At 46.1% G+C, this 17,861-nt stretch overlaps 1 protein-coding gene across 1 annotated transcript; it reads left to right on the forward strand.

The window, feature by feature from the left end:
* Window positions 1-15: 15 nt before the first annotated feature.
* On the forward strand, window positions 16-11,916 carry LOC132819899 (F-box only protein 48). The gene is made up of 3 exons (XM_060831855.1): window positions 16-161; window positions 5,167-5,729; window positions 11,506-11,916. Exons 2-3 carry the CDS (start codon window positions 5,427-5,429, stop codon window positions 11,665-11,667), a joined length of 465 nt encoding a protein of 154 aa, XP_060687838.1. The 5' UTR covers window positions 16-161; window positions 5,167-5,426; the 3' UTR covers window positions 11,668-11,916.
* The last annotated feature ends 5,945 nt before the right edge of the window (window positions 11,917-17,861 follow it).

The following is a 17,861-nucleotide window of genomic DNA, read 5'->3' on the forward strand; positions in this document are numbered from 1 at the left end:
GACGGTCGCCGGCCCCCGCGCGCCTGCGCCCTGCTGACGGCTGACGGTTGGATGCCCCGTGCGGTGCGAATGCGGAAGCGGTGCGCGAGAGAGTGACGTCGGAGAAAAACAAACATCAACGGCCGGAGATTTAAACCGAAAACAAACAAGATCAGAATAAAGTGAGAGAGGAGGAGGAGGAGAGGGAGAGGGAGAGGGCAAGAGGGAGGGGGGAGTCAGAGGAGAACGAGGGCTTGGGGGATAGTGAGGGGAATAGGTGAGAGGACATGGGGGTGAGGGGAGATGGAAGGGAGTCTGTGGGCAGTGAGGGATGAGGAGGAGTGAGGATGGGGGGATGAGGAGGAGTGGGGAGTGAGGATGGGGGGATGAGGAGGAGTGGGGAGTGAGGAGGAGTGAGGAGGAGTGGGGAGTGAGGATGGGGGGATGAGGAGGAGTGGGGAGTGAGGATGGGGGGATGAGGAGGAGTGGGGAGTGAGGATGGGGGGATGAGGAGGAGTGGGGAGTGAGGATGGGGGGATGAGGAGGAGTGGGGAGTGAGGAGGAGTGAGGAGGAGTGGGGAGTGAGGATGGGGGGATGAGGAGGAGTGGGGAGTGAGGATGGGGGGATGAGGAGGAGTGGGGAGTGAGGATGGGGGGAGTGGGGAGTGAGGAGGAGTGGGGAGTGAGGATGGGGGAGTGGGGAGTGAGGATGGGGGAGTGAGGAGGAGTGGGGAGTGAGGATGGGGGGATGAGGAGGAGTGGGGAGTGAGGATGGGGGATGAGGAGGAGTGGGGAGTGAGGATGGGGGGAGTGGGGAGTGAGGATGGGGGAGTGAGGAGGAGTGGGGAGTGAGGATGGGGGGATGAGGAGGAGTGGGGAGTGAGGATGGGGGATGAGGAGGAGTGGGGAGTGAGGATGGGGGGATGAGGAGGAGTGGGGAGTGAGGATGGGGGGATGAGGAGGAGTGGGGAGTGAGGATGGGGGGAGTGGGGAGTGAGGATGGGGGGATGAGGAGGAGTGGGGAGTGAGGATGGGGGGATGAGGAGGAGTGGGGAGTGAGGATGGGGGGAGTGGGGAGTGAGGAGGAGTGGGGAGTGAGGATGGGGGAGTGAGGAGGAGTGGGGAGTGAGGATGGGGGAGTGAGGAGGAGTGGGGAGTGAGGATGGGGGGATGAGGAGGAGTGGGGAGTGAGGATGGGGGGATGAGGAGGAGTGGGGAGTGAGGATGGGGGAGTGAGGAGGAGTGGGGAGTGAGGATGGGGGAGTGAGGAGGAGTGGGGAGTGAGGATGGGGGAGTGAGGAGGAGTGGGGAGTGAGGATGGGGGGATGAGGAGGAGTGGGGAGTGAGGATGGGGGGATGAGGAGGAGTGGGGAGTGAGGATGGGGGGAGTGGGGAGTGAGGAGGAGTGGGGAGTGAGGATGGGGGGAGTGGGGAGTGAGGATGGGGGAGTGAGGAGGAGTGGGGAGTGAGGATGGGGGGATGAGGAGGAGTGGGGAGTGAGGATGGGGGGATGAGGAGGAGTGGGGAGTGAGGATGGGGGGAGTGGGGAGTGAGGATGGGGGAGTGAGGAGGAGGGGGGAGTGAGGAGGAGTGGGGAGTGAGGATGGGGGGATGAGGAGGAGTGGGGAGTGAGGATGGGGGATGAGGAGGAGTGGGGAGTGAGGATGGGGGATGAGGAGGAGTGGGGAGTGAGGATGGGGGGATGAGGAGGAGTGGGGAGTGAGGATGGGGGGAGTGAGGAGTGGGGAGTGAGGGGGAGTGGGGAGTGAGGATGGGGGAGTGAGGAGGAGGGGGGAGTGAGGAGGAGTGGGGAGTGAGGATGGGGGAGTGAGGAGGAGTGGGGAGTGAGGATGGGGGAGTGAGGAGGAGTGGGGAGTGAGGATGGGGGGATGAGGAGGAGTGGGGAGTGAGGATGGGGGGATGAGGAGGAGTGGGGAGTGAGGATGGGGGAGTGAGGAGGAGTGGGGAGTGAGGATGGGGGAGTGAGGAGGAGTGGGGAGTGAGGATGGGGGAGTGAGGAGGAGTGGGGAGTGAGGATGGGGGGATGAGGAGGAGTGGGGAGTGAGGATGGGGGGATGAGGAGGAGTGGGGAGTGAGGATGGGGGGATGAGGAGGAGTGGGGAGTGAGGATGGGGGGAGTGGGGAGTGAGGAGGAGTGGGGAGTGAGGATGGGGGAGTGGGGAGTGAGGATGGGGGAGTGAGGAGGAGTGGGGAGTGAGGATGGGGGGATGAGGAGGAGTGGGGAGTGAGGATGGGGGGATGAGGAGGAGTGGGGAGTGAGGATGGGGGGAGTGGGGAGTGAGGATGGGGGAGTGAGGAGGAGTGGGGAGTGAGGATGGGGGGATGAGGAGGAGTGGGGAGTGAGGATGGGGGATGAGGAGGAGTGGGGAGTGAGGATGGGGGATGAGGAGGAGTGGGGAGTGAGGATGGGGGGATGAGGAGGAGTGGGGAGTGAGGATGGGGGGAGTGAGGAGTGGGGAGTGAGGGGGAGTGGGGAGTGAGGATGGGGGAGTGAGGAGGAGGGGGGAGTGAGGAGGAGTGGGGAGTGAGGATGGGGGGATGAGGAGGAGTGGGGAGTGAGGATGGGGGATGAGGAGGAGTGGGGAGTGAGGATGGGGGGATGAGGAGGAGTGGGGAGTGAGGATGGGGGGATGAGGAGGAGTGGGGAGTGAGGATGGGGGGATGAGGAGGAGTGGGGAGTGAGGATGGGGGATGAGGAGGAGTGGGGAGTGAGGATGGGGGGATGAGGAGGAGTGGGGAGTGAGGATGGGGGGATGAGGAGGAGTGGGGAGTGAGGATGGGGGGAGTGGGGAGTGAGGATGGGGGGATGAGGAGGAGTGGGGAGTGAGGATGGGGGGATGAGGAGGAGTGGGGAGTGAGGATGGGGGGAGTGGGGAGTGAGGATGGGGGAGTGAGGAGGAGTGGGGAGTGAGGATGGGGGGATGAGGAGGAGTGGGGAGTGAGGATGGGGGGATGAGGAGGAGTGGGGAGTGAGGATGGGGGGATGGGAGGAGTGGGGAGTGAGGATGGGGGGAGTGGGGAGTGAGGATGGGGGAGTGAGGAGGAGTGGGGAGTGAGGATGGGGGGATGAGGATGGGGGTGTGGGGATGGGGGATGGTGGGGAGTGAGGATAGGGGAGTGAGGATGTGGGGGATGGTGGGGAGTGAGGATGGGGGTGTGGGGATGGGGGGATGGTGGGGAGTGAGGATGTGGGGGATGGTGGGGAGTGAGGATGGGGGGGTTGGTGGGGAGTGAGGATGGGGGGGTTGGTGGGGAGTGAGGATGGGGGGGTTGGTGGGGAGTGAGGATAGGCGATGGGAGATGGTGGGGAGTGAGGATGGGGGAGTTAGAATGGTGGGGAGTGAAGATGGGATGGTGGTGAGTGAGGTTGGGGGGATAGTGGGGATGGTGGGGAGTGGGGATGGTCTGGAGTGAGGATTGGGGAATGGGGATGGTCGGGAGTAAGGATTGGGGTAGTGGGCATGGTGGGGAGTGAAGATGGTGGAGTGAGGATGGTGGGGAGTGAGGATGGGGAGTTAGGATGGTGGGGAGTTAGGATGATGGGGAGTGAGGATGGGGAGGGATAGTGGGGAGTGAGAATGGGGGAGATGGTGGGGAGTGAGGATGGGGGAGTGAGAATGGGATGGTGGTGAGTGAGGTTGGGGGGGATAGTGAGGATGGTGGGGAGTGTGGATGGGGGGAGTTGGGGTTGGGTGGATGGTGTGGAGTGGGGATGGGGTGGATGATCGAGAATGAAGATGGGAGAGAGGGGATGATCGGGTGTGAGGATGGGGTAGTAGGCATGATGGGGAGTGAGGAATGGGGGAATGGTGGGGAGTGGGGATAGGGGGAGTGGGGATGGTGGGTAGTGAGGATGGAGGGCGGAGACAGCGGGGGAGTGGGGATATGGAGATGATGGGGAGTGGGGATGGGCGAGTGAGGATTGGGGAGTGGGGATGACGAGTGGGGATGGTGGGTGGTGTGGATAGGGGAGTGAGGATGGGGAGTGGGGATTGTGGGGAGTGAGGATGGGGCGAAGTGAGAATGGGAGGGGAGACAGCGGGGGAGTGAGGATGGAGGGGGGAGACAGTGGGGGAGTGAGGATGAAGTGGGTAAGTAGTAGAAACAGAGAAGGCAATGCCTCCAGAAATAAGCAACAGATTGGACCTCAAATTTCAAATCTCAAATCTAATGTTGATAGTGTTTTTCATGCACCTTCTTCACAGCCGTAACTTTGTATTCCTCCCTCTGGTCAATCACTCTATTATCTTTGTATGTTATGCTTTGCCTGTACTACACGCAAAACAAAACTTTTCACTGTTCATGGTACAAGTGATGATAATAAATCAAATCAAATACATGTCAAATCAGGACAGTCATCTCTAGGTGATAAGCCATGGAACATGAAAAATGTGTCATGGTCCTGTGATGAATACAGAAAAACATTGACAGAAAATGGGGTTTAAAAAAGACTAAATTTCAGATTAATTTGGCAGGTACAGAGAGTTAAGCTGTAAATAGTTGTGCTAAAAGGACAGGCTAAACTATACAGACCAAAATATGCACTTTACATATTCAAAGATATCATGCCCAATTATCCTGCATTTGATTATCCGGAATTTGATTAACTGAATGACATACTGCCTGTCCTGTGACCTTTGGATAATTGAGGTTCCTCTGTACATGGATAAACAGTGTAGACTGATGATTTACCTGCAGTGAAAGAAGTTTCACAGTTTGCAGATTCAGGTACAGACTCGGGTTATACAATTGATAGTTGCAGGATAACTTGGTATAAATTAGCAATTTATAATCCAGAACCAATTACATATTTTGTATTTTAACAACAGGTATCAGGTTAAAACTGACATGATAAAGCCTTTCTACTAATGATGAAATCAGAAGTTGCTGCAAAAGGTCAGTGGGTCTGGCAGCATCTGGGGAGCGAAAGCAGAGTAAACATTTCAGGTCCAGTAACCCCTCTTCAGAACCTTTACTGGATCCAAAATGTTAACTTTGCTTTCTCTCCATAGATGCTGCACAGCTGCTGAGTTTTTCTGGCAATATTTTGTTTCTGATTTCCAACATCTGCAGTTCCTTGGTTTTTCCTTTCTGTTAATGATTTGCTGTGTGTCTCGAGCATTAAAAAATCCAAAAAAGAATAAATCTGTAAACAATATTTTTCAGAGGTCTGCAGAGTAGCACACGGCCTGAGGAGAGGAGACTGAGGAGCTCATAGACAACCGAAAGAAAGGAGATTAAAGAAAAAAACAGCAATGACAGTGATGTAAGAAATTCACAAAAAAAGGGATGAGTAATAAATAGAAGGACAAGCAGTTTGGCGATAACGTCTTATGTGAGTGAGACAGAGAATCAACTAATAAGATTAGTTAAAATTTGATTTGGTTGATTCAAAAGATCTCGAGATTCTGGAACAAAAATAAACTATGCAAAGGTCTTGCAAAAGAAATAAGCAGATTGCTATTCGTGAAGACAAAACAATTTTCTCCACTGGGCAGAAAAAACTGCAAAATCGTTATGATTTTGCCCAGTTTTTGCCACGAGAGTTAACTCTGAAAATTTTCAGCGAACTGGACATTCGAAGCCTGGCTAATGCTGCAATAACATGCAAAGCATGGAATGATCTGATCGAAACCAGTGACAGCCTGTGGTACAATCATTGCCTGACCATATTGGCTGTCTGCAAGAGAGAGGTACAGTGGGATCGAGCACATGGACTTTCATGGAAGGTTTGTGCAGTTGGCAGTGATTTGCATGAAAGTTTAAGCATTTTTATTGTTGACTTCCACCCTGTTCCTTTTTTCTCAAGAGTGTTTCACTGTCACCACTGTTTCTCTTTTTCACCAGTATTCTCCCTGCTGTTGTCCAATATATCATTATAAACGCAAATATTATAGTAATGGAAACACTTTAAGGAGAATGCTCATTCCATCCAGCAGGGAGCAGCATGCACTTCTGATATAAAAAATTATTAGCAAAGCCCAGGATAGACAAGTATGGTAATGCCAGACCATATGAGATGAAAAAGACCATGATAGATGTTAAGAGGATATAGAAAGGCTGCTGGAGTGGACACCGTACAGTAAAGCAGGTAAATAGCGATATAGTAGTAGTGTCATTGGACTAATGATACTGGTACTACTTTGGACATGTGGGTTCAATTGTAAACAGGCCAGTTTGAAAAGAACACAGAGTTTGGAGAGAATACAAGTATTCCCTCCAAAATCTTTGTGTTCTTTTCAAATTGAACCCAAATCTCCAGAGCAAAAAATATCCTCTATTATTAGTCCAGTGACACTACTACTACATCACCAAGATAGTTCAAGGGATGAGGGATTACAGTTATGCAGAGACACTGGAGAACTGGGATTGTTCTCATTGCAGAAAAGGCAACAGGAGGTTTGATGAAGGTATTTAAAATTAGAGAGTTGAGGGAGTAAGATCTGTTTCCGGTTGATAACCAGAATACAGAATTCTGAGTTGATTAGTTAAAGAATGTGGAGTGATATGAGAAAATCATTTTTTGCAGCAAGCAGTTATCATTTGGAATATGCCATTTGATAGGCTGATGGAGACAGTTTTGACAGGAGCCCCTCAAAAAAGAATTGGATAAAGACATGAGAAAGAAAATGTTTCAGGAACATGGAAAAAGAGCTAGCACAGAATTGATGATCCAAATGGCCACCTTCAGGATACTTTCTGATCAACCTGTTCAGAAATTTTATTACACGCCTCTGGAGCAGATGCGACTTGAACTCCAGACCTCCTCCTATCTTATTCAATGATTTTATGACCTCTGTTTATGCAGTACAGGACATATAAGCATAACTACATTTTGTAATGTGACTTTCACAGAAAAAAGCTATGAATATAAGCAGAGTTGATTAATCACTGTAGATAAAAAGCAAATTGATAGTTTCAAAATAAAAATAGGAAATGCTAGTATTACTCATCAGGTCTTCCAGCATCAGGTTGATGACCTTTCATCAGGACTGGGTGGCACGGTGGCACAGTGGTTAGCACTGCTGCCTCACAGCACCTGAGGCCCGGGTTCAATTCAGTCAGGTGACTGACTGTGTGGAGTTGGCACGTTCTCCCCGTGTCTGCGTGGGTTTCCTCCGGGTGCTCCGGTTTCCTCCCACAGTCACAAAGATGTGCGGGTCAGGTGAATTGGCCATGCTAAATTGCCCGTAGTGTTATGTAAGGGGTAAATGTAGGGGTATGGGTGGGTTGTGCTTCGGTGGGTCAGTGTGGACTTGTTGGGCCGAAGGGCCTGTTTCCACACTGTAAGTAATCTAATCTAATCTAAAAGAAAAACCTGCGATGGAATGGAAATCAGGAGGAACTGAGTGGTAGAAGAGCTAGGCCCCAGGGCCAAAGAAAGTAAAGTTGGAACAAGGAAAGAAACAAGATGTACCGAGAGCAGGTGCACAATGGAGGGGATCTGAGTAGGACTGGAGCAAGGAATGTTCCACGTATCTGATAAAAAGATTGGCATGGCTAGGATCTAAATGGATATGCATAGCAACACCTTTTTGGAGGTAGTGAAATGAGTTAAAGAAGAAATCGTTAAGTCTGATCGCAGATTCCGCCAGATGGACGGTGCCAGTGGTCAACAGACACTTTTTTTATTTACATTATGTTATTTTTCTTTCGGTTTGGCACCTGCTCTTGGCACATCATTTAGAATCATAGCACAGAAACATACCCTTTGGTCCAACCAGTCCATGCTGAACATAATTCCAAACTAAACCAGACCCACCTGCCTGCATTTGGCCCATATCCCTCCAAATATTTTTTTAATTCACGTCCTTATCTAAATGTCTTTTAAATATTGCAACTGTACCTGCATCCACACCCTCCCCTGGAAGTTCATTCCACATATGGACCACTCTCTGTGAAAACCAATTGCCCCACATTCTTCTTAAAATCTTTCTCCTCTCACCAGAAAAACATGCCCCCTAATCTTGAAATGCCCCACCTTAGGCAAAAGATAACTGCCATTCCCTGGAACTATATCTGTCATAATTTTATAAATCTCTATAAGGTGACAACTCAAAACCTTCATTTGCTGCACCATCCTATTCTTAATCCTCTCCAGCTTAACGATATCCTTCCTAAAATAGTTAAAAATCACACAACACCAGGTTATAGTCCAACAGGTTTAATTGGAAGCACACTAGCTTTCGGAGCGACGCTGTTTCATCAGGACCTCCGAAAGCTAGTGTGCCTCCAATTAAACCTGTTGGACTATAACCTGGTGTTGTGTGACTTTTAACTTTGTACACCCCAGTCCAACACCGGCATCTCCAAATCTTCCTATTATTATAGGGAGGGACCTGCTGTCGGTGTATCTTTTGCCTTTTTCCTTGTCCCATCTGCATTCTCTTTGAAACATTGGTTTAACTCTTCTGTATTCAATTCCTCCTGTCTTCCTATCACAGACCCTCTTTTTGTTCTTGTCCTACCCAGCCCTCATTCAAAACCTATTCTATCTCTTAAAAAAATTATCGACTTAAATCATTAACTCAGTTCGTCTGTTCACAGAAGCCGAGTCTTTCCAGCATTTTCGGTTCCTGGTTCAGATTTCTGGCATCAGCAATGTTCTGATTGCCAGTCACAGTGTTTCCTTTTATTGATGTTTATGAAGCAGTGTAGTTTTTGAATCACTTCACCATGCTGATTTGGAAACTTATCACTATTCCTTCAGTGTTGTGTGGTGAAAATCTTGGAACTCCCTCCCTAACCTACAGTGTCTACCTAGAGCACATGGACTGCAGCTGTTCAAGAAGGCAGCTCTCCACCACCTTCCCAAGGGGAACCAATAATAAATGCAGGCCCAGCCACTTAAGCCCACATTCCAATGAATAAATAAAAAAAATCTTTCTTCATATGACCCACATTTGTAGAGTTCTGCAATAAACATTTGTTGCAATTTTTCTTAAAAGCTTTTGTATTGTATTGAAAGTTGGATAACTCCATCTGTAATAACCGTGGGGACCACTGCAAGTATGCAGTGTACTTTAGTTTGGCATACTCAATGTTTTGACAGTGCCAAAGCAGGTCCTGAAGGGAATATTAATGGCACCTTCTCACCTCATTCCCGAAGAAGTTGCCTGTTATTCTGAGACTATGGTCCCCACCCTGAGAGTAAAGCAACATCCCTTGTGCATTTAATCTGTCTATCCCTTGATGAATTTTGCAAGTTATATGAGGCCAACTCTCATTTTTTTAAACGTAAGAGAATGCAGGCCCAGTTTCCTATTTCTCTGCTCCTGGATAGCTCCATCATTCCAGGAATACCTCTGTGGCAAGTGTACCCTTCTTTACTGCACACAGTATTCCCAATGTGCTCTAACACAGGTTCTATACAATTGAAATTTTCCTACCTCTGTGCTGCCATCCTCTTGTAATAAAAATTAACATGCTGTCTACCTTCCAAATTGCTTGCTTTCAGCAACTTTGGAATGAGGTCATCCAGGTCCCTTTGGATTTACTAATCTCCCATCATTTCATAAATACTCTGAACCTTCATTCCCCCTACTTACGTGAATATTGTCACACCTATTCACATCATAGTCCACCTGGTAACCTCTTGCCCCATTCACTCAGCATGTCTAAATCCAGCTAAGTCCGTTTGCATTCTCCTCGCAACTCTCATTCTCACAACTATCAACTACAATCTTAGAAATAATACAGTCTGTCCCCATATCCAAATCATTGATATAGAGTGTGAACAACTGGGACCCAAGCACTGATATCTATAGTACCTCGCTGGTCACAGCCTGCCAATCTGAGAGTGATCCATTTATTTCTGCCTGTTAACAATCTTCAATCCATGTTAGAATATGCTTTAATTTCATATGCTTTAAACTTAAATAACTTTCTGAGTCAGACTTTATCAGAAGTGAAAATCCAAATATTTCCACTTGTTCCCTCACACCAACTCTACTGATATCCTCAAACAGCCACATCAGGCTTGTCAAACGTGATTTCCCCTTCATTAATTCATGTTGATTCTTCCCAATCAGACAATTATTTTCTGTGAGGCGCCAGTATTGGGTTGGGTGGACAAAGTCAGAAGTCGCATGACACCAGGTTATAGTCCAACAGGTTTATTTGAAATCACAAGCTTTTGGAGCATTGCTCCTTCTGCAGGTGACTTCACCTGAAAGGTTGTGATTTGGAGTTCACTTGTTAGACTATAACTTGGTGTCGAATTTTTTTTTCTAACTTTCCAGAAATCACAACCTTTTATAATAGTTTAGAGTATTCTCCTTATTAGTAAAGTCAAGCTAACAAGTCTGTAATCCCCTGCTTTGGAAGCCCCTTCCTTATGCATCTTGCTGTTTACTTTCATATTCTATTCACTTTGTCTTGATTAATTGCTTGGTCTTCCTTAACTGAATTCTAAAATTCTCCCAATCCTCAGACTTGCAACACTTTTCTATGTTAACCAGAAGTTTAGCACATTTTCATTCACCTTTAGGACCTAGCTTCAATCCATCTTAGACTGATGGAATAAAAAAAGTTTATATTTTTTTCTGTTTGAAGAAATTATGCATGCAGTTTGGGCATTTTTAACCTAGTTTGACCATACGTGTATTCTATAATCTGCCACACTGTTGGGATTGTAGGATCCCTCAGCAACCTGCCTTTATTTCTAGTAGCAATGTAAAGTTTCCACTTTACAGGGAGAACTATAACCAAGATATCATAGCAAAGTCAATACTTTGCATCTTTTTTTAAACAGAGATTTCAATTGCATCTTTCACAAGTAAATCTTAAAAGAAACTCCATGTGAGAGCTACTAGCACAAGAGTCTCTGTTCATTAACCCCGATATTGTTGTTAAAAAATTAACAAGAGTTTGTCGATCTACTGTTGACTAAGAGATCACGAAATATGTGTTTATTACAAAAACAGTTTCATGTATTTACATAATGTCATTTATATAATAAGACGTACCTGCAGGAAAGTGCTATAAAGCACAATTTCTCACCAAATCCCAAGTGGGTAGATGACCAAAAGCTTGCTCAAAGAAATCAGATTAAGGAGCCTCTTAAATGAGGTGGAGAGTTTGGGGAGGGAATTCCATGATTTGCAGCTGCATTGGTAGGGCAATGAAAATTTAGCATGCTTTTAAAATTGAAACGTTTGACCGGGATACAAGGTAGATCAGAAAACAAAAAGGCTAATGGCTGAGGCAACAGAGTTTAATGATAAATTATAACATGGATTGTATAAAAATCATGTCATGCTGTAAAATAACATTGCATTCACAACATTTTTAAAAAAACTGACCAGCCTTTTTTCCTCAGTCAGAGATGAAATTGGTTATTGTGCAGCATTTTCATCAAATGTAACTTTCTACTTCGTGCAAATACATTATTGGCAAGTAGAATGTCCTTAGTTGTTGATTTAGCCCATATACGCTGTTGGCTTTTATTTCATAAGTGATAAAAGGAATATTAAAATTGAAACATTTTATTTGCTTAATATTCAGGTTACTTTGATGAGGAACTACAAGAAAAGCAACATAAAACGCGCATGGTTAGATGGTCAATACAGTCACATTCATTCTGCAGCTGAGCTTCTGCACAACAGTATGTGTGAAATGGATGCAGATGCTTGGGGAGAGATACTGGAGGCAGAACTGGAAAGATAGTGTTGTGTTAAGTTGGGGCATTTTTTGCAGTATCATGCACTTACAAAACAAAGCTAAAAGCACTAAAATAAAAGTTTTATTTGTCAAATGGTTTATGCTTTAAAAATAGTAAATAAGAAATTTTATTGCATTTGTAATCTTTGAATAGTTAAAAATGGAATTTATTTTAAAGTTGCAATTTTAAAAGTATGGCTTCTTTTTCAAGAAATGTGTTCCACTGTTTTAAGCACTTTTGTTTTTCTTTGTTACTTGATCATGGAGGTGTGATAATAACACTATTTTTGATTTCTTTCTGTTTGTAATGTACAGTCAGAAATAAACCTTGGACCTAGTTGTTTTGACTCATCCATCTGTTGCCAATTTTGACAATTCTGTAGTTCATTCAGCACCACTTAAAAAAATCTAATTGATTTAGGTGTGCTACAGGAGTGAATATAATCATTACCTTTTTCAAATCTTAGTAATATTGAATAATTCAGTCAACGCATTTGTTTCTGGTTTCTGTTAACTTTGAGGTTTGTTTTATTACTGAAATTAAAGTTATCAATTTTTTGATGGCTTTGTTGATCAATGCAAAAACTGAAGAAAGCAGACTGAAAGGTTCACTGCTGGTCTGGGCTCGGTTAGCCATCCTCAGCTGAAACTACGGTAGAGATATCATAGTTCACCCTCGTGGCTTTTATGGGAATTGGAATAATAATCACTTACATTTGTAATCATATCTTTTTATTCCTAGAATGTGAGTTCAGATGCTAAAACTAGAGGGCATAGTTTAAAGTGAGGGGGGAGAGAGACACAAAAGGGTCCGGTGGGGCAATGTTTCCATACAGAGGGTGGTGAGCGTCTGGAACAGGCTATCAGAGGTAGCAGTGGAGGTGAGTACAACATTACCATTTAAGAAACATTTGGACAGGTACATGGATGGGATAGATGTGGACTAGACAAACGGGACTAGTTCCTTAAATCAGCTCCATGTTTTGATTATCCCCACCCCCTGGATCTTGCTGCCCCATTCTATGCCTCCTAAGTCTTGCCTAATCGCATTATAATTGCCCTTCCCCCATCTATAACTCTTGCCCTTTGGAATGTACCTATCCCTTTCTCTCACTGAACTAAACGTTACCAATTTATGGTCACTCTCTCCAAAGTGCTCACTTATCACTAAATCAAACACCTGGCCTGGTTCATTACCAAGTACCAGATCCAATGTGGCTCCTCACTTCTTGTCAGTCCTTCGATATACTGTGTCAGGAAACTCTCCTGCACATATTGGACAAAAATTTTCCCCAGAATGAGCCTCAATTTCATAAACCTGTAACCCTCCCTCCTGCACCATCCCTGCAGCCACGTCTTCAGCTGATATCTCTCTCTATTACTTGCCTCGCTATCACATGGCACGAGTAACAAACCAGAGATAACAACTCTGTTCTAGCTCTCAGCTTCCACCCTAGCTCCCTGAAATCCTGCCTTACATCCCTATCCTTCTTTCTACCTATGCCATTGATACCTACATGGACAACGACTTGGGGCTAGTCACCCTCTCCCTTCAGGACCCCAAAGATATCCAAGACATCACGGACCATGGCACCTGAGAGGCAACACACCAACCATGAGTCTCTTTCGTTCCCAACAAACCTTGTATCTGACTTTTCTCACTACTGAGTTCCCAATGACTAACACTCTCCTCCTTTCCCCCTTTCCCTTCTGTGCAACAGAGATAGACTCTGTTCCAGAGACCTGAACCCCAGTGCATGCCCCTCGTAAGTTGTTCCCCCCCAACAGTATCCAAAAGGGTATACTTGTCTTCCAGGGGAACAACCACAGGGGACCTCTGCACTGGCTGTTTTTCCCCTTCTAAAGGTTACCCAGCTTTCTTCGTGCCGAGGGGTAGCTACTTCTCTGTAACTCTTATCTATCACAGCCTCTGCCTCCCGAATGATCTGAAGTTCATCCAGCTCCCGCTCCAGTTCCCTCACGCGGTCTTGGAGGAGCAAGAGTTGGGTGAACTTCATGCAGATGTACTTGGATGTGACACTAATGGCGTCCCTCACCTCAAGCACCATGCCGGAGGAGCATTCCTCTCCCTGCACTGCCATCCCAGCTAGACCTCTTATCAGAAAGTTTAAAATAAAGAGAAGCTTAGAAGAGAAGCTTACCTGATGTCCATAAGACCATAAGACATAGGAGTGGAAGTAAGGCCATTCGGCCCATTGAGTCCACTCCGCCATTCAATCATGGCTGATGGGCATTTCAACTTCACTTACCCGCATTCTCCCCATAGCCCTTAATTCCTCGAGACATCAAGAATCTATCAATCTCTGCCTTGAAGTCATTTAGCATCCCGGCCTCCACTGCACTCTGCGGCAATGAATTCCACAGACCCACCACTCTCTGGCTGAAGAAATGTCTCCACATTTCTGTTCTGAATTGACCCCCTCTAATTTTAAGGCTGTGTCCACGGGTCCTAGTCTCCTTGCCTAACGGAAACAATTTCCTAGCATCCACCCTTTCCAAGCCATGTATTATCTTGTAAGTTTCTATTAAGTCTCCCCTTAATCTTCTAAACTCCAATGAACACAATCCCAGGATCCTCAGCCGTTCCTCGCATGTTAGACCAACATTCCAGGGATCATCCGTGTGAATCTCCGCTGGACACGTTCCAGTGCCAGTATATCCTTCCTGAGGTGTGGGGACCTAAACTGGACACAGTACACCAAATGGGGCCTAACCATTGTCTCCCTGGTGTTTAAGGTTAGAGGAGGTAGACGGGTGGTAGGTCCTTCAAGTGTAGAGTCTCAGGTTTAGAAAATACTCACTTATAAAGCTGAGTGGAAGAAAATGTCCCTCCTTTGCCAGAAACCTCTGCTGTCCAAGGTACTGCTGACGCTCGAGGTGGCTTTTAAGGTTTTAAGTCAGTGACTCACCTTTCCCGACAGGCCCCTGGTCCAAGCTCCTGTTCTTCCTGCTGTTGGCAACTGAAATGGAGGGCTCTGATGCTCAAGGAAAGCACAAGTGGTAAAATCCCACATGTAGGAAGTGCAGATTTGCAGATCTTTAATAAGATGTAGATATTTGACTGTACTGGCATGTACATATATATAGGTCACAGGGGCCTTACTTTTGCAGACAGAACATGCATGCACTTGGCCTTTTCAACTCAATAAAGTAAGTGACAACCGTTTCCTAGTTTCGTTCCTCAGGGCAATGCCTTAGCCAAGCAGACTCAACCAGACTGGTTTAAATTTAAACAAGCTCGGTGGTTCACTGTCGGTCACCATTCAACTGGTGCATTCTCCATGGTAATGCCTCTACCAATCAGAGCTCACTTGCCAACCAATCAGTACACTCCTTTCACACAGGAGAGAGATGCAAATAATCCTGGTGGGTTCAAAAAAAGCTTCAAATTTTTAGTATGTTTTTCAGTAGAATTAAGTTGCGTGGTATTATATTTGAGATTGATAGATGTTAACAAAAGGCATGAAGGAATATGGGACAAAGGTGGGAATGTGGAGTTTAAATCGCAATGAGCAATGATCTGATGGGAATGAGGCTAAATGAACCCCTTCTCTGTGACCCCAAATGTTATGTATCTGGGCCAACAGATATTTTCACAGTGTATTCCAAAAGGATGAATTGATTATATTTACTCGACCTTGATTGAATTCTGAAAAAGAAAATGATAGGAATCTGAAAGGGTTAATTGCCTGGAAGACTGAGAGTCATAGGAACAGGAGTCGGCCATTCAGCCCCTTGATCCTGCCCTGCAATTCAATAATATCATGGCTGTGGGCAGCTCTTCTATATTCATGAGGAGTCAATTCCAGCGTCACCTCTCCAACGTTCAAGTGAAGACGGAAGTACAAGAATGAATTGTGTTGCTATACTTCACACCAATAGTTGGCAATGCAGCTCACAAATTTACGTCATTGTAGGAAGTGCCGCTTAGCTAATCAGCTCAGCACAGACACAATAATTCACAGACTACTAAAAATGTACTTGGGTGCAAGTTGATCAAAAACAAAGTTTCTGCCCATCCATATCTCTCTTGTGTGGAATTAACAAACAGTGACATTTTAACAATACCAGAGGCTGAATAACTTTTCTGTTGACTTTGAGTACACAACAACACAGTAAATAAGGTCTAAAGACATATCCAATAGAATTGAACATAGTTTATTAGTTAGTCACGGCAAATGTTAGATTCCACTTGATGAATATTCCTTATTTGTGCAAGAATAAAGGTGACCTCCTTTACATCTTTCGTGGGATACATCATGTTTAAACCTAACTTGGGATCAGAACCTTCTGGGAGAAAACAATTCCTTGCTTTGTACACATTCTTGAAGAATGTTACAGTTGTGTAGAACAGACGATGGCCGCTCTGTCCATTGTGTGTGTGCTGGTTCTTTGACAGTATGATTGAATTAGTCCCACTGCCGTCTCCTTCCCCATCAGCATTTCATTTTTATCCTCTTAATGTATTTATCAGTTGCAGCTTGCAATATCAGATTTGTTTGTACCATCCTTTCAGACAGCCTGTGCCAGAATGGCACACTTTTCTTTCCTTCAGATGGAGATTGCAACCATGGGAACTGAACAGATTTTTAAAAAAGCAACCTCAGATTGAAAGAGCACCTCTTTATGGTTCTTTGTACTGAATGAAGTACTTTTGGAACCTAGAAAATGAGGCAAACAGTTGGAGCACAGCAAGATCTCACAAACCATTCATATAATTAAAAACTGGCACACCTGGGTAACTCAGAGGCTAACACTGTTACCTCACAGTATCAAGGACTCGGGTTCAATTCCACCCTCGGGGCAACTGTGTGGGGTTTGTGCATTCTCCCCGTGTCTGCGTGGGTTTCCTCTGTGTGCTCTGGTTTCCTCCCACAATCCATCTCTGGCCTTGCTAAATTGCCCATAGTTTTCAGGGATGTGCAAGTTAGGTGGGTTAGCCATGACAAATGCAGGATTACAGGAATAGGCTGCGTCTGGGTGGGATGCTCTTTGGAGAGCCAGTGTGGACTCACTGGGCCAAATGGCCTGTTTCCAAGCTGGAGGGATTCTATGATCTGTTAACAGGGCGATGCAGATGGAGGCATCAGTTTTGTGGAAGGAAAGCAGGAAGAGCTGTTCTGCTATTCTTAGAATCGCGTCATGAGACTTGAACCCACAAGTCTGTGATGCTACCACAGAGCTGAAGCTGGCTCTTGATAATCATATTTCCAGTTCAAGACTCAGCCCTGCTCTCTGTGAGTTTTCCAGCAAGGAAAACAGCAATGAACTCAAAGGTTTGCACCTGATCCCTCCCAAGAACAATCCAATAGTATTTCTTCACTTGTGGATATTTGACAATCACGGATCACTGTGGTGATGTGCTGCTCTGTTATCCTCCTGAACATATCCGACCATAGACTGGACCTTTTGTGTATCCATGTGTACAGTAGCACAGTGGTTATGTTACAAGACAAAATTAATGCACATTAAGTCTGCAATCTAAAGGACATTGCTAATAGTGAGCAAGAAGCTGCCAGATTGCTTTTAAAAGAATCCCCTCACCCAATTTACAAATGTCCTTCAGAGCAGGAAGCCTGGCACTCTTCCTCAATCTGTCTGATCTGTGGCTCCAGACACACAAGGTTTCCTCTTAACCCTTATCTGAAGTGGTGAACAAGTCACTCTGTTGTATCAAATCAATATGAAAACACTGAATAAGAACAAAACTGGTCAGACAGCCAAACAAAATGGAGGCACATTCTGATAGGCCCACACTGCAAAATCCGACAGAACCACTCTCTATGACTCTGTATTAACACCTTGGGGCGGGGTTCGGGGGGAGGGCATGCGCCAAAATTGGGAAAGCAATCCCCAGATCAGCACAGCTACAATACCGGTATCTGCTTGGTAAAGTGGAAAATTGTCCAGGTACGTTTGTTGGCAAGAGGAGGTTAAGAGGGGATTTGATAGAGGTTTCTAAAGCCTGGTACCATGAGAGCAGTAGAGAAAGATTCTGCTGAACACTGCATAGATTAATATAAACACACAGCATCGAAATTGGCCATTCAGCCCAACTGGCCCCTGCTGGTGTTTATACAGCACACAAACCTCTTCCCCAACCCTGCTCCTCTTCATCCTACCCTAGAGTATATCCCTCTCTTTCTTTGTCTTTCATCTGCTTGTCTAAATTCCCCTTA

This window comes from Hemiscyllium ocellatum, chromosome 10 (assembly GCF_020745735.1).
Source record: "Hemiscyllium ocellatum isolate sHemOce1 chromosome 10, sHemOce1.pat.X.cur, whole genome shotgun sequence".
NCBI classification, from domain to species: Eukaryota; Metazoa; Chordata; class Chondrichthyes; order Orectolobiformes; family Hemiscylliidae; genus Hemiscyllium; species Hemiscyllium ocellatum.

Coding starts and splice junctions, on each gene's coding strand:
- LOC132819899 (XM_060831855.1), top strand. CDS start 5,427: ATGCAAAGGTCTTGCAAAAGAAATAAGCAGATTGCTATTCGTGAAGAC. Junction 5,730..11,505: donor CACATGGACTTTCATGGAAG/GTTTGTGCAGTT, acceptor CTTAATATTCAG/GTTACTTTGATGAGGAACTA.